Below are 21,326 nucleotides of genomic sequence, written 5' to 3'. Positions count from 1 at the left end.
TCTGAGAGGTGTTTTTCAATTTTTTTACTTAGTGAAACTGTTAGAACACCCCAAGGGGGAGAGAGCACGAGAGGGGGTTTCCCCTCTCGTAGTTGGAAATTTTAGGAAATTGATGCTGTTTAATGGTGCAATCTGAGAGGAGTTTCAGGTTATTTTGCACTCGGTAAAACTGTTTGAAAATGACATTGAACACTGCTATATTTTTTACATTTTATGCATGATCAGTGTTTGTGTCACAATATTCAACAACCAAACAATGACAATACAATTTGTGAAAAACAGTTCTGTTTGCCCAAGACTGAAGATAAATAAATATACAGAACGGAGAAATCTGTGACCTTCTTGTGTCATTTCTCCAGCTGCCAGCTTCTAATGAAAAGCATGAATATGGTATGTTTAACTGTCAAAATGGTCATTGAACTGAGGTAAATGAAAACATGTTTCTGTGATAATAAAGGATGAATTCACAACAGTTCAGTTTTGTCCTAGATCCTGTGAAAATTTGAGAAATTGATGTGCGCCAAGCTGCAGTGTAGTGCAATCCGATAGGTATTTTAAATTGTCTTTTACCAGTAAAACTGTTAGAAGACCCAAGGGGGGGGAAAGCATGAGAGGGGGTGCCCCCTCTTGCATTGAAAATTTTGAGAAATGGATGTGTGCAATGGTGCAATGTGAGATGTGTTTCAATTTATTTCGCCAAAAAAATTGAGTAACCCCGCCCCCCTTCTTCCTCTCCACATTTTGAGTAACGCCCCCCTGAAGTTTTCAATTTTTGAGTGACCCCTCCCTTGTATTTCATTATATTTGTTGTTCCTCAATTTTTCATTGTCAACTTGTACATCTTCCTAATATATTTATATTGAGAGAATAATATATTGATTTTAACACTAGTTTATCGACTCCTGTCTTGTGTTTTAACACAATTTACAGAAGTCAAAAAGTCCCCTTCTCGATAGTGCCTATGCCATTGAGATATTGCAACAGAAATCCTGAAATATGATTTCTTGGGTCAGAAAGGGAAGGAAAACATTGAGTGGACTGAGGTGTAAAGTAGACCTATGTACTGCATGCTTATATCATAAGTGCTGGGAAAAAAACATAAGAATTGCTTGTGGTAAAAACATTTGCGCCGCCTATGGCGGCGCGCCGGCAAAGAATACATGAGAATAGGGTTTCCAAATTTTGCTAATTTCTGGTGCATTGTGACAATTTTTTTTTTCACTTCTGTCTGTTATGACAATTTTTTTTTCTCAGGCCATGACAGGATCAATTTTTTTTTCTTCTATCTCACCTGGCGACAATTTTTTTTTCTCAAAATCCTCCATACCCCCCCCCCCCCCAGAAATCAAATGGTGTTCCCTAAGCTGGGGAAATCTGATTGAAATAAATGTTGAAAAGTAGCAAAGTCATGGTCATCTTTTGTCTAATACCTTGTGTAAGTTCATGAACTTTACATAAATCTTGCTGTAGATTTTTTGCTAATGGGCAATAACTGTGTTTCAGATCATTTGAGAGCAATCCATCCATGACAGCTTTAAATTGTAATATACTTCTATTTAAAGGAGAGAAACTTCTCAAATAATTTTTTTCCCTGTAATTTGCTGTGAGAACACATGGACAGATGCTCAGGACTCTATGCTGGTGCTACCTTGATAACTAACCTACAACTTGTAACGTCATTGTCTAACCTGTTCACCCCAATTTCCTGTAGACAGATCCACACTCTCCATTGATAAAAATGGGTTTGGGCCATACCATTGTAGTGAAAGACTGTAACATGTGAGGTTGTGGATACTTAATCTCTGGAATGTCAAAGTCTGTATATTGACTCAAGGATTTACTTAACAAATGCCTAGGGTCATCTCAAAAGTGAGATCTAAACTATGAAATATGTTTTTTTTAATGCTTTTGATGCCCAAAAGAGCATAGAAATCTCTTATACTTCGAATCAGTCATCCTGCATATTTCTAACATTCATCAAAACCTCATTTCTGTTCAACAACTCATAAAACAGTCCACAATGCAGGATTGGTGTACATTCCAAAACTACATATATGAAAGACCCCTAAAATCAATTAGTTAAAAAGGGGGGTTAGAATTTCCCAAAACTATCTAACCGCCGCTCCGTTTGGCTCCATTTTTCGGAATTGGAACCTTGGAACCAGTCTATGTATCGGTATCAAATATCAACGCAGTCTGTTCAGCAGTTTTTGACTTTTTGTCGTTTACGGAAATGGACGACATCAAACACCGGTTGAAACCACCTCTATATCACAACTTCCAGTTGTGATAAAAACTAGACATTTGGGCCAAAGGCATTGCAGAGTTATAGCCTGTTGAAACTTCTGAAAAACTGACCAAATAAGAGGAAGTTGGGGAGTCCTTAATGTATTAACTATGGTAGAGGTCCCCTAGCTTTTAAAAAAATGTTTGAAAAGGGAAAGTCATTTTTTGCTGTTTTTCAGGAAAGTTTGACAAGGCAGTGCTTGCATTCAGAATGCGTGACTGCTATTGTAAATGCATTTTTAGATTCTTTGAGTGTCAAAGAGGTGTCAAAAAAGAGATTAACCAAAAAGACTGCTCTGTGACTTCAAAAGAGGGGTGCAAATATGGCTTGTTTTCAACATTTTTGACAGAATAACAGTTTTCCTACATAATTTTATGCCAATTTAATCCAACCTTTGAAATGAGATATGGACATGGAATTTTTACAGCCTCTTTACAAGGTTACAGACAAGATGACTATGGCACACTTTTCCTGTATTTGAAGTACTTTTTGAAAAATCACATTTTGAAATTTGAAAGAATTTTTAATAATTTTTTGATATGTAAACCCATGTAAAATCATAAAAACAAATTTTATTTACAAATCCTGCCGTACACATCTTACAATTAATAGTGTCAATATATTTATAACTAATTTGGTAGTATTAAGTACTATCCAATTATTATTAAATTCAAATATGTAAAACAATGTGAAAACTTAAAATTTTAATATTTACTGGTGTCATATTTCAAAACCATGGCTGCAAATATACAATTTTTATATTCTTTGGAGAAAGTATTAAGTAAGGGAGTTATCCTGAAAATTTGAACTAAATATCTTGATTCTAACACTTGAAACTTGACATTAACTCTGAGAAAAGAATTCATGCAAAAATAGCCTTTACCGCTACCTTAAAGAGCTTGTTGGGTGATTCAGCCAATTGCAGCAAGGCAAGGTTTGACCCCACTTCACTGATTACCTGATTTGCATGTAATTTGCATGCACTACCTGACTGGTCAAAGAGTTTGACATAGTGCACCAAATTAGCAATGTACTGTATACTGGTATTTACGATTTGAAGTTTCACTCGACAAAATATCTTGTTGTATTCCCTCAGTGAAATGTGACATACCATCAAAATCGTGTTAATTTCTGTAAACATACCATGTGAATAATTCAAAAGGTGAAATGATCATAGAATGATCATAGGTGCAATGATGATAGAACCCACGAACTGGGAGAAGTGTATCATAGATGGCAAAATTAATGGCTGAAAACAATATGATGCCCCATAGGGACATCTCGTTTGCAATAGAGTTGATAATGAATGTAAGCTGTGTTACTGGTAATACACATACAGTGACAGAGAAAAGAAATTGTCCACTGCTGATAAAAGTGTGACCCAATTTTGTGTTTGTGCTAATGCTAAATGCTGCATCATGGGGGGGGTTTTTTTTAGCTCATATTTGGTTTGAGTCTGAGTCTGTATATTTGTGGGTATGTGCGGATGTATGTCCGTCACACACAAAGGCTCCCATACCGCCAAAGCTACCATCTCAGTATTTTGTGTACAGGTAGATGCAGGGGTTGAGATGTGAATTTGTTCAAATGAACTTGTCAGTGTCAAAAATGTGCATATGAGGTAAGAAAAAGCGAAATCCTGCAAATGTGCAGGAGTGATGGCCAGTGTCTGAAACAGGCTTGAGTCATTTCCTGTCATTGTTTATGAACTGTTACATATTAACAGACCAGATCAAACCATAGACAGTAGAGGGGGGGGGGGGGAAGACTTCTATGGTCCAACTAATAAGAGGGACTAACGTTTTCTGCTATGCATGTTGCTAAAGTTGAACTCCAGTACCTAAAGTTTCAGACCTTATTTACTTTTGCCATTCTTTTTTTGCTGGTTTAAATATTTCTTGTTGTTTTTCTGGTTGTACTGTGCAGAAGTCATTGTCATAACATCAGCGTAGAATTTTCCTGCACTGAACAGATAGAAACAATATGTATTGTTGATCTTTGGTACCCATACTGGTATATACCAATTCTGATCAAATTTGAGCGACACCTAATAATTGCGGTATTTTTATAATAATTGTGACTTTCACAAAGATCAAACATATTTTCCTGTAGGTGTTATTTTTGAATGTCAATGCAAAACTCTGGATAAATATTTACTGTTCCATATCAATGACAGAACTCTGATGTCAGTGTAGGAATCAAGCCTGCTGTGTGTACGTGTATCGTACCACTGCCAGTACTAGTATTACTGATTGTTCAGCCCAGTTTGCTTGTTGGTCTTTGTGATTGAAGTATAGACTCCGGAAAAAGATGTCTACGCCACAATGATCACTTATATATTGAAGGAGTAAATCACTCACATGATCAGCATTATCAGATAGTTTTACCATTCTTACTGTCTTTACTTCAGCTCTAGAATTGGCTGTCATTACATCATGCCATCATGTGAGGCAGTGCTCAATTGATTATCAATAATAATTTCACAACTGCAAATATATAAAGGCAGTTGAGATATCAATTTATATGTCACATCACAGATTAAGGTCTTGTAGAAGTTTTCTGATTATGCAGTTGCATATTTTATGAATTTTCCTACGAAGATATCTACACATGTATCTGGATTGACCGGACCAGTTGACTGGACCAAAGTCAATGAAACGTTACTTGCTATGTACATTTCAGAGACTGTGATTCATAAAGGTCATTTCGCAATTCTACTTGAGCTAGCTACTGATTTACAGTTTAATAGCTGTATAAAATTTTGATGATATTTTTGTTCTGCATCATCAATTGCAAGTTCTTGTCTAACTCCTCAAAGCATGTGAAAACACCGGCTATTTAGCTTGTCAATACAGCGTCTACCGTATACGAGTAGATTGCATTGTCTAGTCTAGACCAGCATTATCTTGTCAACAACAACGCAACAATGAATTTACATATGTACAGGCCAGTTAACAAGCTGAGTAATGTGTTTCTCACATTCCTTGCCGCTGGGAGTGCGGGATCGACAGAGTGGGAAAAATCGATCCCACACTCTCAGAAACCGTCCCACACTCTGCAGTAAATATTACACGAGCTCTGATTGGATGATATACACTCAGTCTGTTTGTTCCACGCGCAAAATGTTATCCAATGGCACGACGAGAACACACGGACCAGAACTACAAAGTAAGCAGGTCAAAGTACAGTGGCAGACGACAGACTTGTCACGATTTTGGATAATGTTGTACGTGTTCAATGTGAATTTAAAGCATTTTGTGGTCATGTGAGAAAAAGAATCTCACACACCAAGGACCTGGGATCAGATTTCTACACGAGTTGGGGATATTTTGTCTCACACTCGCCTGCGGCTCGTGTGAGACAAAATATCCCCAACTCGTGTGAGAAATCTGATCCCAGGTCCTTGGGGTGTGAGATTCTATTAATCTCAACATACTTTGGGGAGCTGTGTATCAAGTAGGAGGACAGCATTATTTGCATATGTTTGTTGCTGTCGAGACATATTGTTCATGGTTAACTTGTATTTATCACCATAAGCTCCAATTAACTGTAAAATTTACAAATTGCAAAGAAATGTTAAAATATAGAATATATTCCATTTACACATCACAAATACCAGAAGTATTTATACATTTGGTCTTGCACAAAAAATGTTTGCAATGTTTTGCTTCTTTGTTTGTGTGTTTGTTTGTTGTTACAGCAGAATCCTTAATGTGATTTTTACACACACAAAAGAAATATGGGTTTTGCGCTTTTCTCCTAAACTAAGGAAATAAGTTCTTTTGGCGTCAGCTCTCTCATGATCAACTGCCCTTTAGAGAACAGTATATGTAATTGCTCTGCTCTTGCAATTCATTGATTGACTCTTTTGTATGAATGTTTTGTTTTCTCTCCGTTAACATTAACAGTCAAAATGGCAACGCTAAGGGTTATATGCCGAAGATCTATTGGAGTCGGTCACCAACTATCAGTGACATTTGGATCAAGTCCATACCTTGGCCAGCTAGCCTTGATTAAGTCAAATATTGCCAAACTCACATCCCGATTCATTAGCATTTCAGCCAACAGACACGGTGAGACATGTTTTTGAATTTTGTTTTTATGTGCAGGGATTTTGTTATACATTCATACCAGTAGATTTGAATACAAAGTTTTGTTGTCAAAGCAGTGCATAGACTAGCTGTAAGTCTTTGTAAGGCCAGAGTAATTAAACTCTTTGTTTCATGTGTACTCAAAATTGGAAATGGTGAGTTGGTATAAGTAGGTTAAAGCACAAACAGAAAAATTTACACAAATGACTTGTTTATTTACTTGATTGTTTTCATGTTATGTGAGTCTCCATTCAAGAATTAACTTTGTAAGCAAAGATTTGTAGTCACAAAACCTATGCAGTAAAGTGCTCTTGAAATACAAGTGTATGGGTTATCAAGGTTACAAAAACCTACGTGAACGGGGATGCAAAACAAAGAATTCAGTTACTTTGGCCTGATTTTGATCATGCTTTATCACAAAGAACAAAAAGAATTGTTGATATAATTTCCTGAAATTACCTTCTGTACAACGCCTTGATATTTCAAATAATTTTACTGTTAAAATAAATATGAAATCATGATATGCTTTGTAAAATTTCTTGTGACATAAATGAACAAAGTATTCCAGTAGGATCATGAAAATGAAATGATATGACAGCCGAGCAGAGTTTGGTCGATTGCTGTCAGGTCAATTTGGTGATAAAACCACTGCAAATAAATTCATCGCATTTGTTATGCACTTTTTCACTCTCAGGAATTATTAAAAGCAAGATTGCGGACGTACAAATACCAACTGATGTCTCATTTCCACAATATGTGATGTCAGACTTTGATAAGTATGGGGATCGAGTGGCTCTGGTGAGTACAGAAAAAAACCGTCCAATAGGGAATATTTTTATTCTTCATGAATAACCTTCATTACTATAGCAAAAAGCAATTCAACAAAATAAAAAATATGAAAGATATCAAAGTGATTACACAGGTACATTCAAATAAAATTAACCCTTTTCAAATCTCACAATTCACACACACAGTTGTGATTTCCACATAAAATCAGTACCAGCTTTAATATCTAGAATGGTATTAAAAAATCACCCTGTTTACTGATGTTTCATCATGTAGCTGGTCAAATCTTGATCAAGAAATCAACTTTATCCAGTATGGTGTCAAAGAAACCATATTTCACTGGGTAAAACCCAGAACAAAATTGGACACTGGCAGATATACCGTACCACATAGCCTTGTCTAGTCATGTGACTTGTGACTTATGTCAATTGTCCAGCTTTAGTATGATGAAGAGCAACCGGATGGACCTGAAAGCTACACCGTTATTTTTGTGCCATTTGAGTGCAACAGTTTAATTTTTTCCTCCAATTGTCCTCCATAGCAACAAACAAACCTGTTAAAACAGAATGAAGGAAGAGAAAGGAAAGACAATTGATTCTAAGTATCAGCTGGGTGAAACTTGCATTCAGTGTTCAAAAATCTTATCGTAAATCGCAATACCCAACAACTAATTGATGCCATTTCTGGTAACTTTGGTTTGCACTGATTGCTTTGTACTTTAGGAGTGGATTTCAAAAATGAGGTAGATAATTGAAGTAGTAGTTTGATTTGAAACACATCTTTTTAAGGGATAAGTTTCTGAAGTCTGTGTATTGCTTTATTTGTGATCTTTGGAATGAATATGAAAATGCTTGCGATTTCTTCATCCCTGAAACAATCATTCTAAAAGTCTTTTTTTCCAAAGTATTGCCAGACGAGAAAAGCTGAGTAACACTTTATCTTAATATAACAAAGGGAAACAGTAATTACTGGCAATTCTTATACCATAATGCTAGTGCCTCTTTAAATCTTAATGGACTGTATGTCCCTATTTATTTTGACATGTACAGATTTTTCAGGAACCTTTCTGAACAATGATCACAGCAATATCATGGTTCAAAACAAATTTTGAGACTTTTTGTTCACCTTGTATGGTACATGTCAATTTGTAGGTTGAAGGGCTATCCAATCAGAGTTATACATACAGGCAGCTTAAAGACCTGGTTCGTCGTTGCGGTAGTGGACTGGTCAGAGCAGGGTTTCAACCAGGAGATGTGTGTGCACTTTACAAACCCAATTCCCCGGAATACTTCATTTCATTCTATTCAGTGGCCTCCATCGGCGGGACTGTGACCACTGTCAATCCATTGTATACAGCAGGTTAGTGACACTCTGTGAATAGCCACTTACAAAAAGTGTTCTTGAGACTTGTATAGAATTCTATGGAACCATGTTTTTCTATAGAATTCTACAGTAAATGGGGTAAACACTCTTTAAACTTCAATAGAACTTCTATAGATATTGATAGCGTATCTATCAGCTATAGACTCTATAGAATTCTGTTGAGTCGTCTTCATATCATTGCAATTCACGGTACAGTACCCACAATTCTCTTTGATTTGTGCCAATGAAGGTCATTTTTTGTAACTTGAGTTTTGCATATAAGTAATAATGTTAAACATTTAAATAATTGTGTAATAATATCTAGTAAAAGTGCATTTAGGTATTTCAGTGAAAATTTCTAAATAATCATTAAAGAACCATAAATGTCACACTTTGTAGGTATTACAAATGCCATACTTTTTGGAAGCAAGTTTATGACAAACTTGAGGTTCATTCTCTGAGAAAAATTGCCATGTAAATTTCTTTTGACATTTTCATTTGAAAAAATCAGTATCCTTTCATTTCATAAAACAGGTTCAAATAGTCTCCCTATTCTCCATCACATTTTTCTTTATGGCTGAAGACACATTGAATGAAAAATTTTACAAAAAACGGCAAGCAAGGTTGTGCAATGCAGACTACAGCAGTGCATCCTGGGAGCAACTGATCCATGATGTAATTATTATGAGACAAAAGTCACAGATTATATAAATTCAAGGTTACACAGAAGTGACCTTCAAAGTCCCTCTTTTGTAATCAGTGTTAACCACGACTTTTATGTCATGGATCGATCAACGTCAGTTTATGGACAAATGTGATACAACTGACCTAAGATATACAAGTCATAGTTCACACTCATTAATAAGGCAGGACCTTGAAAGCTACTTCTACTTAACCTTGAAAATGTTGAAGCTACATTTTCTGTGACTTTTTCTCAAAATATAGTAGTCGTTTCCAGGATGCATCGCTCTTGTCTCTGTTGTGCTATCTTGCTGGGAGACTTTTGAAAGATATCCCCAGACGGGCCCAACAGAGCAGTCTTGGTAACCAAGACTAGCAATGATGCATTGCTGGACAGTTAGCAGAATGTGTGTGAATGTGTGGTGTTGTTTTTACTAAGTATGACTGTCTTCCAGAGTTGATATCTTTGTTATTGACAGATATTACATCCTAGATGATAATCACACCTGACGGTGTTGGCAACTCCTCAATTTAGACATTATGTCTGTATGTATAGTTCCCATATTGCCAACGATTCAATGCAAACTACAGTTACTGTAAAACATCTTCAGATTTGCCACTTAAGTCTAAAAGGCTAAAATTGGTATCTTGAAAGATGTCGTAAGAGTATTGAACTGAATGTGCAATTACCAGTTTTTCATCTGCGCTGTGAGATTGTGCATCCATTGGCAATGTGGCAAGCTGACCAGCTGACAGACACTGAAAGTGTGGATTATGCAATTAGGTGTTACTTGCTAAAGAAACACTTAGTGAGTAACTCTTGCTGGTACCCATCAGCTGACAGCCAGGAAAATACTTAGTTTGCCACAGATTTTAAACAATGCCACATTTCAAGGAAATTAGTCTGTTTTTCATGTCAATTTTCTCATGATAGACATTTTGTGACGGTGCCATTTACCCCAAGCTACATGTACTATAATGTAGGCAATCATTGTTTGTGGAAGTGAAGAGGGGTGCTGAATAATCAGACTCAAGACTGCTGTGGGCAGCTTTTGCATGAAAATTAGAAAATGATTACTGATATCCAGCAATTTTATGTTAGCTATTACAAAATCTTCATCTTTCATGGTAAGGTAATCACTTAGTAGTCCTGTAAATTTATCTGTTTATTGTAGTGTCTCTTTGCTATGCTCCTTTTCAAGTGAGAGGTACCAGTTCTTAATAAGTAGCTAGAAGAGGACCATGAAGTATTTGCAGTGCTTTAAAATGTGCAGTGAAATCTTTGTGCATGTCTTTGAACACAATCACAGTTTGTCATATCCATGTGTGTTCTTTCCATTCATTGCTGTGGCATCAACTGTTGTGGGCGTATTGTTTGGACTCTTGGCCAAAATGACATGAATTATGGATGGCATGCATCAAGATAGGTGAACACAGACCCATTTGAGAGGGTTTTTAACAGATTTATACTGCTCAAAATCTCATTGAATATATGACGATAATTAATTTAAGTGCATAAATGTTATGTTTTTCTTAGCTATACCCAAGTTCTTTCAACTTTTTCTCAATGAAAGAGGTAATCGATGTAAGATTGGTTCCAAGCTTCTTTTCAGCTCACCTGTTGACTGACAGGTAGTGTAGACCTTCAATACATACCAAGCCATGCTGCAATCCCTGCACACAGTATGTGTACACTGGTACATATAGGTAGTAGTTAGCTATTCAATCACTACCGTTACCTTTATCTGTTCAAAGGACTTTGCTGCATCTGATTGGTCCCATAGCACGTTTTCGCCACATATTGCCTTGTCCATTGCCCAGTCTCTTCTGTGTAATTTATTCTACTATTTCTCACACACTTCACAGTGAAGGGGCAGCAAGGTATAATAGTTGTTCTTACCTTCAGCACTTGGTTGTGGATTTAAGCATTGAATTTCATCTACATGTATGTAGGGCACTACTTAACTTACCTGTGACACTGACTTCATCAGTAGTTCAGACAAAAGATTACTGATTGGTATCATATTTGTCCATAAATTTGATATAAGTTCTGATCAAACAGAAGCTTAGTGTCATTACACTACTTTTTAATAATTTCTCAATTCACAATATACAGATGAGCTGGCTAATCAACTAAACCATTCCAACGCTCATTGGCTGGTCACCATTCCTGCTTTTGCTGATAAATGCATAGAGGCTGCGGAAAAAGTTTCCCACATCAAGGTGAGTTTTCCATCAGTCAGAGTTATTCACATGTGTATCTCTTCTTCCTTAAAGCCCCAGTATTTGTAACTTTTAACAATTTTTTTCATATTTTTGATTAAAATGACATCCTCAGTATGTGAAAGTAGACCATAATTAATACTGAATCGCATGGTTTGCATACCCAGCCCGCCTCACGATTAACAGTACAAGAAGTGAAAAATGACTTCTTGTCCGGACCAGAAGTCAGCTTTGTTGACACACGAAATGAAACGTAATCACACCTCAGCGCATGCTCAACCACATCTACGCAAGTTTTACTGTGGCGTCCGTAGAAACTATACGCTCTTCGAAAAAGTCTGGTCCATCGAAACTTGAGACTCTGCTAAAAATGTGCAAAAGTTAGGTGAAATCCCGGAAAGATATAAATTTGTAAGTGTTTACAGATTGTTCCGACTATAATGAGCCATGCAAACAAACGTCTTGAACAGCTAAACTAACGACGAAGGCAGTCAATTGTAAGCTTCATGCAAGGCATGGCATGTTGTGAACGACGGTACAGAGATCAAGTTTGCTGAATGAATTGAGAGAGAAAAACATATATGAATAAAAATTCAACACTTCACCATTGTAATCATTGAACTAGTCGTTTCTTCCCTTATGGAGTATAATGAAAATAAATGACGGGACTAATTTTGCTCCATCTACTCAAACGAAGTTTTGTGTACGGCCAGGCTACGCTGCAGGCAACACAGCCTATCAACTTTGCATATCGTTGCCGTAATTGAAAACGCTCAGAAAGGAAAAATTATATCTTGAATGCAGTACAAAAGTCTTACTTATTAAATTTAAAAGTATTTCCAAATAATATCGATCGTAACGGGTATCTAATCCTCACAAGGACTACAGTAGTACAATTATCGGCTAGCTGCGATGCGATGGAGCTCCAGGCATGGTAGAAGTTCGAACACAAGAGAGATCTGGGCCTCACTGCAAAGTTGTCCCCTGCGCACCCGGCCCGACAGCAAACTAACCTCTTGGTTTGATTCTGTTGTTTACATATTTTTGTATAAAATTCATGATACATATATCTGACTTCCCAACTGTACAATTTGCTTAGGACTGTGATTTTTGCTGTACTCTACAGGTGATCGGAGGAAGCGAAGGCAGGCCCCAAATTTGCATGGACAATGTCCGGGACAATTATAGACGCAGCTCGATGAGAAAGTCATTCACATAAACCTATTAAAATGAAGCGATCAATACAAAACTTGTAAACATCACTGTTCTGAAACTTTATGATCAATGGTTCTGACCTACGGATTTTACACTGCGGCGTTGTTTTTTGTGTGTGTTTGGCTGGCTACTAGTCCTGTAAGGCTGTACTTCATGGAGGTAGTAGACTGTACAAGTGCAGCGGGGTCGGGCCGAGTCGATTGGTGTGGGGCCTGCAGCAAGGAAAGTTGACAGCAGCCATTGCAGAATGCCCGCGTGTTATCCTTTCACGTTTGGGAGGAAATTTACCGCTATATTCAGAATGTCTTTTTACCAGTATAAAAGCTCAAAAACTGATGCATCAAGCGCCAAGAGTCTGTAAATTTCTTAGCAGTAGGTCCATTGTTTTTTTCTAAATTTTCTCTGAGATACAGCCGTGCGTATACTGGGGGTAAGCCTAATTCACGTGCCATGTGCCACGTGCCAGAAGTAGATGCATTTTCACTCAAATTTAATTCATTGATTCATTTTCATGAATAAATCAACATTCGGGCTTCAACGTCGCCTTCTAAATGCATGAACTGGGGACCAGCGAATGACCAGCGAATTCTGTCCATATGCAGAAAGGGACTCAAGAGAAATTATAGGGAGGGAGGGACATTTGTTGTTCCGCATTACTTCAATTTACTTTCTGGTAATGAAAACAATGACTGACACCCTTTCCCAAATATCACTGTGATTCACCATCAGTTTGTCTCAAAGATCGCGAAGGTTTTGCAACAAAATGCACAATTGTGTCGGTCTTTACATGCCAATAAGTTTGAATACAATGAGAACATGGCCGGTCGCAAACTTCTTCGCTCTGCGACAACTCGGCTCCAAGACGAAGTCGGCCTCTCTGTGTGTAGAAGTGTCGAAATTGGTCAAACTCTAAAGACTTTATTCCATCTAATTAATTTCTATCCCCGACTTTTGTGAGTTTTGCGTAACAAAGGTAGTGTTGAGATGGATATAGGGTTGTTCACAGTTTACATGACTGTTCTCAAATTAATATACAAAAATAAATATTTGTCCGCATTTTTAGATTACGCTTTTGAAAATTACGCATGTAAAACTGACAAAAACACATCTTAGTACACGACTACTAGTGTAACAATGAATACTAAAAGGAATATTCACAACTCAAAGTACAAGCTGCAAAACCGGCTATGTATGCAACATTGATAAAATTTGTCCGCATTTCAAGCTGCGTGTCCGATGTCGTGCGCGTACAGCTATATTTAGTAACAAACCTGTAACTGTAAACAGCGCTATTGTGGTGTTGCCTGAATATACTCTGGGCATTTATAAACTAACGCAATTCCTACATTCCGTTGTGTGCTTGTGTCAGATTCCGTCAAATACTCTTTTTAATTAGGCCCTCCCTCCGTATAATTTCTCACGAGTCCCTGGCACGCGGCACGTGGCATGTGAATTAGGCTTACCCGTATACTGGCCCCTATCGTTCTGACTCGGGCGTTCACAGCTGTTTAGGGAGACGTCATTATTTACCACGCGGGGTCGGAGGAATTACATTAGAAACTCCGAAATTTTGAGTTACACCCCAGCCAACCATGATGACTTTGAGTAACCCCCTCTCTAACAGAAATTTTGGCTTACCTGAGCCCATGTAAAAATATGTAGATATAAAAGCTCACCTAATAACCAGTCTCCGACCATATAGTATTGTTAAATTTGGATGGGTTGCATGTCATTATGGTATGGTTAAATGTCCAAATGGTTGTTGAACTCAAGTCAACTAAAATATACATTTCTATGATAATATAAAGGATGAATTCACAACAGTTCAGTTTTGTCCTAGATCCTGTGCACTTATAGTGATATCTGTCGAGAACTTTTCTCCATGACCCAGCCTCTCCTTTCACCTCTGGTAACTACTGCAGAAAACTACTGTGTGACATCATCATCACCACTGTCGATCCTCATCTTCACTGGTGCCGTTGAGTACATGAACAACGATAGCATTCTCATCGTCACTATCTTCTCTTTCATAATAAGTATTGCTAGTAGTAGCAGCTACTTGTAGTTTTTTGCCTTGCTTCATCTAGTTGATATTTATTTGTTCAGTGAAAGTATCTATTTTCTTTTTATTTAATATGTATCAGAGTAAAATATATATTGTCAACTAATCATTATGTCATTGAGGACAGAGTAAGACAAAGAAAAACCATTTTGAGCACCCCCTTATAGCTTTCAAGTTTTGGATGACCCCCAGGTCGTAAATACTGACGGTTCCCTTACTTGCTGCCAAAGGCCATCACGTTCACTGCATTCGACAGCCTACCATACATTGCCAAACTATGTTGCTTCGATTTCGAAATCACCTTGCCACTAAAGCAACAATCAGCTGAAATTTATTACTTCAAGTTACTCAATTTTGATAGCTATTTGCCTACAGAAGTGAGCCAAGTAGTGTCGTCTTGATTTTACTTCGGCATCCGGAGTTCTGAGTGACCAACTGCACGGTGCGCATCGGTGCACTGCAGACTGCAGTTTGAATAATCCGTATATAACGCACACTGTACCAGAATAGAATGTCAGCCTCCTCTGCCAAAGTTCTGTATCCTCTAAAACACAGTACTGAGCAGTACGTATTTGAACAGAGAAGAACAAAATAAAACCATTCGCAGGTCATTCAGCCGGCGACCATGGGCGATTACCCAGGCAGTGTAGCGTGGCATGGCAAGGCCCCAGGAATGTTGCAGGCTCGATGATGTCATCAGTATCGGCGTTCTCGGTCACGTGCACAGCCTACAAGTTGTCAACAAACCCGCGCGGCAATCAAACTCGATCGGGCAATATGTAGCGTTTGTATGTCACTACAGGAGCACAAATTTGGCTTATTTCTTTACTGAACAACATTTCACGATGGATGTAAGAGAATAACATGTAATTTCGAACATAAAAAAGGTTAAAAGTTACAAATACTGGGGCTTTAAATAAGTGATTATGAACACAAATTGATCCAAAGGTTAACTTTCTAAATTACTCAGACACGCTCTGCAATGATGAAGTGAGGATTACAAATCAACCACTGACTGTATGCTGATGACCTGACACTGATTTGTCCATCAGTCAAGTCACTTGCAGAATTCATTACAGTATGTGAACTATATGTAAATGATCATCGTATTTTATACTGGCAAAACTTCACGTGTGTTTCCTACCCAAGTCTTGGAAATTTGAAAAATCTGTAAAGGTGTATCTATTCATTGAACAGCTTAAATTTGTGACAACAAAAAGATATTTTACATTTACTGTGTCATTATCTAGAGAGGATGATGCGGACATCCAGCGACATCTAGCTGTAAAATGTATATGCCAAGGCAAATTTTAGTATTTGTTATTTTAGCCATTGTTCCCATATAGTAAGACATGTTCGCTTTAGATCTTTCATCTACATGTATAGTGTTTACTGTTTAAACATTTGGTGTTAGTAGATTGGAAAGCAAATGAATGACTTGAGGTTGGCCCAAAACAACGCAAGGTCTTTCAACTTTAATGTGCCAGTAAATATTAGTAAGACTTGGGCACAATGAAATATTTAAATCACTTCGTTCTCCGGAGAGACATTTTGGATACTTGTTATTAAGCCATATTTTTGTGAAAATTTTTTACTATTCAATGCTTGGTGACAGATTGAGGCCCATACAGGTGTATTTGCAACAGCCACATTCAAGTTGCAACTTGAAGATTGTTTAGTTTTTAAAATCTAAGTTGCACAACAGTCACTAACGTTTGAAAAACATTCTGTGGTCACAATCGATAGTCATTGCATTTGATTTCAAACTATCATATGGAAGAAAATGCATCCAGCGAGCCCGAGCACACAATGATCAGCCTGACGACATACATTTGTATGATGGCGGTGGTGTCCGATCAACACTACTTTGAGTGAGCACAGTTTTACACAGAAACCACGCTCATAATGAATGCTGATAATTCAAACTTTCTAATCAAAAATAAAAAATCTCAAAACATAATAATAAAAACAAATTGTACTTGTAGAACTTCCAACCTACCAACCAGCCTAAAATGATGTGACCTGACTTGAAAATGAAAGTATGTGCACAAAAGTATTGGTCTGATGTATGATGGTTGATCTTCAGACAGTTGATCAGAATAACGTGGCCAAGTCTGGGGTGTCTGTAATGTAACGGTGTGATTGATGGATGTACATGCGTTATAGCCGGGGTTATCTCATACAGGTATATTGATGGCACAAATGCAGCAGTCTGATTTGTGGAGACATGAAAAGAACGTGGTATATTTGTGATATCTATATTCATATATAAGATTGAGGTTGCAGCATACACCATGATATACCACGGTTGGCACACACACAACCTTTCAGCAGGAGCAAAAATCCCTCTTTGACATTCCATGCCAGAATTTCAATATACTGTTATGATATACATGTAATAGCAATTAATCACACCCAGCGATGGTATATATACCACTCAGCTTTGACCAGTTTATTTCATATATGCATGCGCTATTGCTCGTGCATATATGTCGTGAACTGGTCAAAATCTCGAGGTATATCATCGCTAGGTGTGCTTTAGCCTGTCATTTGAAAGTCACCAGGCAGTAAAAAATCTTGACTGTTGAAATAACAACCTGATAACTGCTATAATCCAAGAGTTGCAAACACCCTAAACATCATCAAGCTTTTACTAATTTGAGGTTGTCTTTCACATCATACAGGGTATCTATGTGGTTGGCGACGAAAACATTTCTGGATGCACTCCTTTCTCAACACTAATGAAAGATGATGGGTCTGCATTTCCAACTAATGTGACAGTGAACCCTATGGAAGATGTGGTTGCCCTACCTTATTCCAGTGGTACCACTGGGCTTCCTAAAGGAGTTATGCTCACCCATTACAATCTTATAGCCAACGTTCAGCAGCTAATGTAAGTGTCAATGTGCTTTTCCTTCTTTTTAAATTTACAAAAACATTCTACCATTAAGTAGCTTTATTTTGAATATGTACAGTAAATACTTAATGTCTTGAGATTTGTTTGTTGTTAGCATTATTTGAATTGGTCAACTACATCGCAACTATTGCGTGGTGACCCCCTTGATTTCAAAAGGCAATGGTTTCAAGTTTCCTCACGGAAAGTTTGTGCAAAAGTTTAAATCTTTCAAGTTTTTGGCACGTTAAGGTAGTATGCGCTTTGAAAGTGAAGGACTTAAACTTTTGGTCAAACTTTCCATGAGGAATCTTTCAACCATTCACTTTTGATATCAAGAATACAAATCGGGGGTCACTGTGCAAATTTGGAAATAGGCAAACAAATATCTCATGATTTACCCATATTTAAAATTAAAAATGGTCGCTTTCCCTATGTTAATTTTATGGAGAAAAAAAAAATTTTTCTCATTTCGAAAAAACTAAGCTAGTGAAAAGTTTACTTACACCAAGAGCTTTAAAATAATCCCCCACAAGTGGTGTATCAGAAAAAATTGTAAAAGTTTGACAGTCCAAATTTTTGTTACTGAGGCACATTCTATCTTGAGAAGCAGGATGATAGTTCTTGGCTGTTATAATGATCAAGAAACAGTTAAATTTTGTCAAGGGTTAATGATATAGTCATTTGTATGGTGATCCAACTGCATTTAACCCTTTCACCAACCTGGTTAGAACTAAACACATTGTTATCTACGGGTATGGTGAAGTGGGACCTCTAGAGAGGGAAATGGGGTGAAAGGTCAAACAACAAGGGAGGAGAGTTTACATCTAGCATGTATGAATTTCAACAGAGCTCCTGGATTACTGGACTTGGGAGAGCGTGATGTTCTTTTAGGAGTTTTGCCATTCTTCCACATCTATGGATTGGTTGTAGTTCTTGCTCTTGGACTTAGGCAGGGTACCAAACTAGTCACCTTACCCCAATTTGAACCAGAGGCTTTCCTTCGGACCATGCAAGACCATAAAGTAAGAACAGAAGTCTGTGAAAATCACTCATTTTTCTTTTGTTCAACCCCAACACTGCCAGTTTGCCGCATATCTGAAAAGATCAAAGATGCTGATTGATGTTGAAGTCATAGACCCTCCAAAAAACGGAGGGTTTATGGTGAAGTCATTCTTTGATTGTCCAATCCTTTGATTTTGCTTAAATTCACAGATAAATCATTTGTGTTAAGCTTAAATCCACCAATTTATGTTTTTTTGCAAAGCTTAAATCCACTGATTTATGCATTTGTGCTAAGCTTAAATCCACCAATTTATACATTTGTGCTAAGCTTAAATCCACCGATTTATGCATTTGTGCTGAGCTTAAATCTACCGATTTATGCATTTGTGCTAAGCTTAAATCCACCGATTTATGCATTTGTTTGCACAGATTGTACCTAGTCCTTGCCAAAGTGTCGCACGTAATGGAATAACTTCATTCTGGTTTCCCCATTTCTAAAATCATCATACTTCAAACATTACATCAAATACCGAAAACAGCCAGGAAATAATGATAAAAGCGAAGAAATCAATATCATGTACCGTATAATTCATGCAGTACTGGTAGACATATAGAGTATTTTTGAGCAAGACAAATTATTCATTTACATTTAGGTATAGAAATAACATCCATTCCTTTTTAATTAGAGACTGTCATTTCCAGATATTGTTTATAAGGGACAAAGTCTGCCATTTTTCATGAATTTTGTTTGATATGAGACACTATTTATATTGTTTGACATGTTGGAAAATACTAAATGAATGGCGGGTGACCATTCATATATTTGACTTCTCGGTTTCAGACTTAATAAATGAAACAATCACGAGAAAGAATAAATAGTCTGTACTGTTAATGTGGCTGTACACCGCAGCGAGCATCTGCATGTGAAAAAAAACACACACGGTGACACATCATGCATATAATTATATTACTCCAGATTGAGAACGCAGTGTTCTGTATTCCCCTAATATCGATGCCATTTGAAGTTACATTTTGACGGTCAGCTTTGCATGCAAAACTTGACAACCAATTTGTTCTTTTGTATACTGTTCTTTGCTGCAAAAGTGCACCTCTTTCGAAAGGGCATTTCAAATGCCTACAAGCTGCAACAATTGCTGAACTGTTAGCCGACGACAATACCTATTCACAGTCTCTCTCACTGTGACCATGGAGCTAGAAACTTCTTTAACCTATTGCCTAAATGGCAGAATTGTTTTCATCTCGTTTGTACCTCCATGTCGACTTGCCTATGGACTGTGGGCATAGAAATGTCAAAACAGAGTAAAATGAAAGATTAAACTTCAGCAGACTGTCACGTTGATATTGAGGTGATCGCGAGATTGAAGCAATATACTTTGGCAACTGATGCGTACATTGTCGAGTGAACGCCAGTACTGCTGTGCATGCCCAGTCCTCTGGTCATGACTGCGTGAGTACACTCTACGATACTATTTCAATACTGAGAGACATACTTCTACTATTTTCTGATCACTTCTAAATGAAACAACGATGAGACAAAGAACTTCACCCACTAGAAGTCTGATTCACTCTTGGGTGTATGTTTCAATCCAGGCTTCGTCCATACAAAATGTTCTGCAGTAGTTACTAAGCTCTGCATGGCAGGGCTGTGTGTTCCTGTATAAGCCTCCAGTAGCTAGTTGAGTGCACTTTGTGTAGGGGAATCAGTCTTGTGGTTTCAGCTGTACCGGCTGCTCATGCACTCTTCCAAGCGATGATGTGAAGAAGTGTGCATAGTAATTCGTTATGTGATGGCATTCAAACACTATGGTTAATTCAAATCACCTGGACGCCCAGACAAACATTGAACATCGCTGTAAAAATTAAGAAGGCGGATTTATATATCCTTGAAACCTGATCTACGGTCACTATTTGGGTCGCCTATTGATTTGACTTGGGATTTTTGCCATCGAAAAATTGGTAGAAAATGGCTGACTTTGTCCCTTTCAAAGTCACTGGCATGACATTATCACCACAAATATATTGCTTTTTATTAATTTTTGTTATATCTATTTACGTGAATGAAGAGGAAATTAAAGTGTAATAGTATATTGTAATTATATATAAAAAATTCATTTCCGTTTTGTTGCTAGGTATCCATGGCTTTCATTGTGCCGCCATTGGCTGTCTTCCTTTCCAAACATCCAATGGTAGATCAGTATGACCTGTCAAGCATCTCACAGTTTCTATGTGGTGCTGCTCCTTTGGGTGCAGGCACTGCTGAAAATGTCAGAAACAGATTTGGACATGGAGACCTGATTATCAGACAAGGTATGTTTCTTATGCTACATTCACAAACACCTCAGGAGGGGCAGTGGAGATTTAAGAGAGAAAGGGAGAAAAAAAAAGTTTACTTCAAATGGATTTATCCGTTGTCTTCAATCACTTCTGGCAATGCTATCAATATATCACAGCCATTTTTAGCTCATATTTGGTATGTATATAAATACCAAAAAGAGCATATATATGGTGACCTGCTCAAACTAAGAGGGACTAGCTGTTTCTGCTTTGCATATTGCTAAAGTTTACCTCCAGTACCTAAAGTTTCAGACCTTATTAACTTTTTTCATTCTTGTTTTTCTGGTTTAAATATTTCTTGTTGTTTTTCTGGTTGTACTGTGCAGAAATCATTGTCATAACATCAACGTAGAATTTTCCTGCACT

At 37.4% G+C, this 21,326-nt stretch overlaps 1 protein-coding gene across 1 annotated transcript in view; it reads left to right on the top strand.

Moving 5' to 3' along the window:
* Positions 1–21,326, top strand: part of LOC139150914 (uncharacterized) — a 36,042-nt gene that overhangs the window by 3,049 nt on the left and 11,667 nt on the right. The window contains exons 2-8 of the mRNA XM_070723380.1: positions 6,196–6,360; positions 7,073–7,176; positions 8,316–8,523; positions 11,324–11,430; positions 17,392–17,600; positions 18,451–18,625; positions 20,756–20,933. Of these exons, the coding sequence (XP_070579481.1) occupies positions 6,201–6,360; positions 7,073–7,176; positions 8,316–8,523; positions 11,324–11,430; positions 17,392–17,600; positions 18,451–18,625; positions 20,756–20,933 (1,141 nt within the window). The 5' untranslated portion in view covers positions 6,196–6,200. The remainder of the gene's footprint in view (positions 1–6,195; positions 6,361–7,072; positions 7,177–8,315; positions 8,524–11,323; positions 11,431–17,391; positions 17,601–18,450; positions 18,626–20,755; positions 20,934–21,326) is intronic.

The sequence above is a fragment of the Ptychodera flava genome, chromosome 15 (assembly GCF_041260155.1).
Source record: "Ptychodera flava strain L36383 chromosome 15, AS_Pfla_20210202, whole genome shotgun sequence".
Classification (NCBI taxonomy): Eukaryota; Metazoa; Hemichordata; class Enteropneusta; family Ptychoderidae; genus Ptychodera; species Ptychodera flava.
Note: the sequence above shows the minus strand (reverse complement) of the source record. Positions and strands in the feature narration are given on the sequence as shown.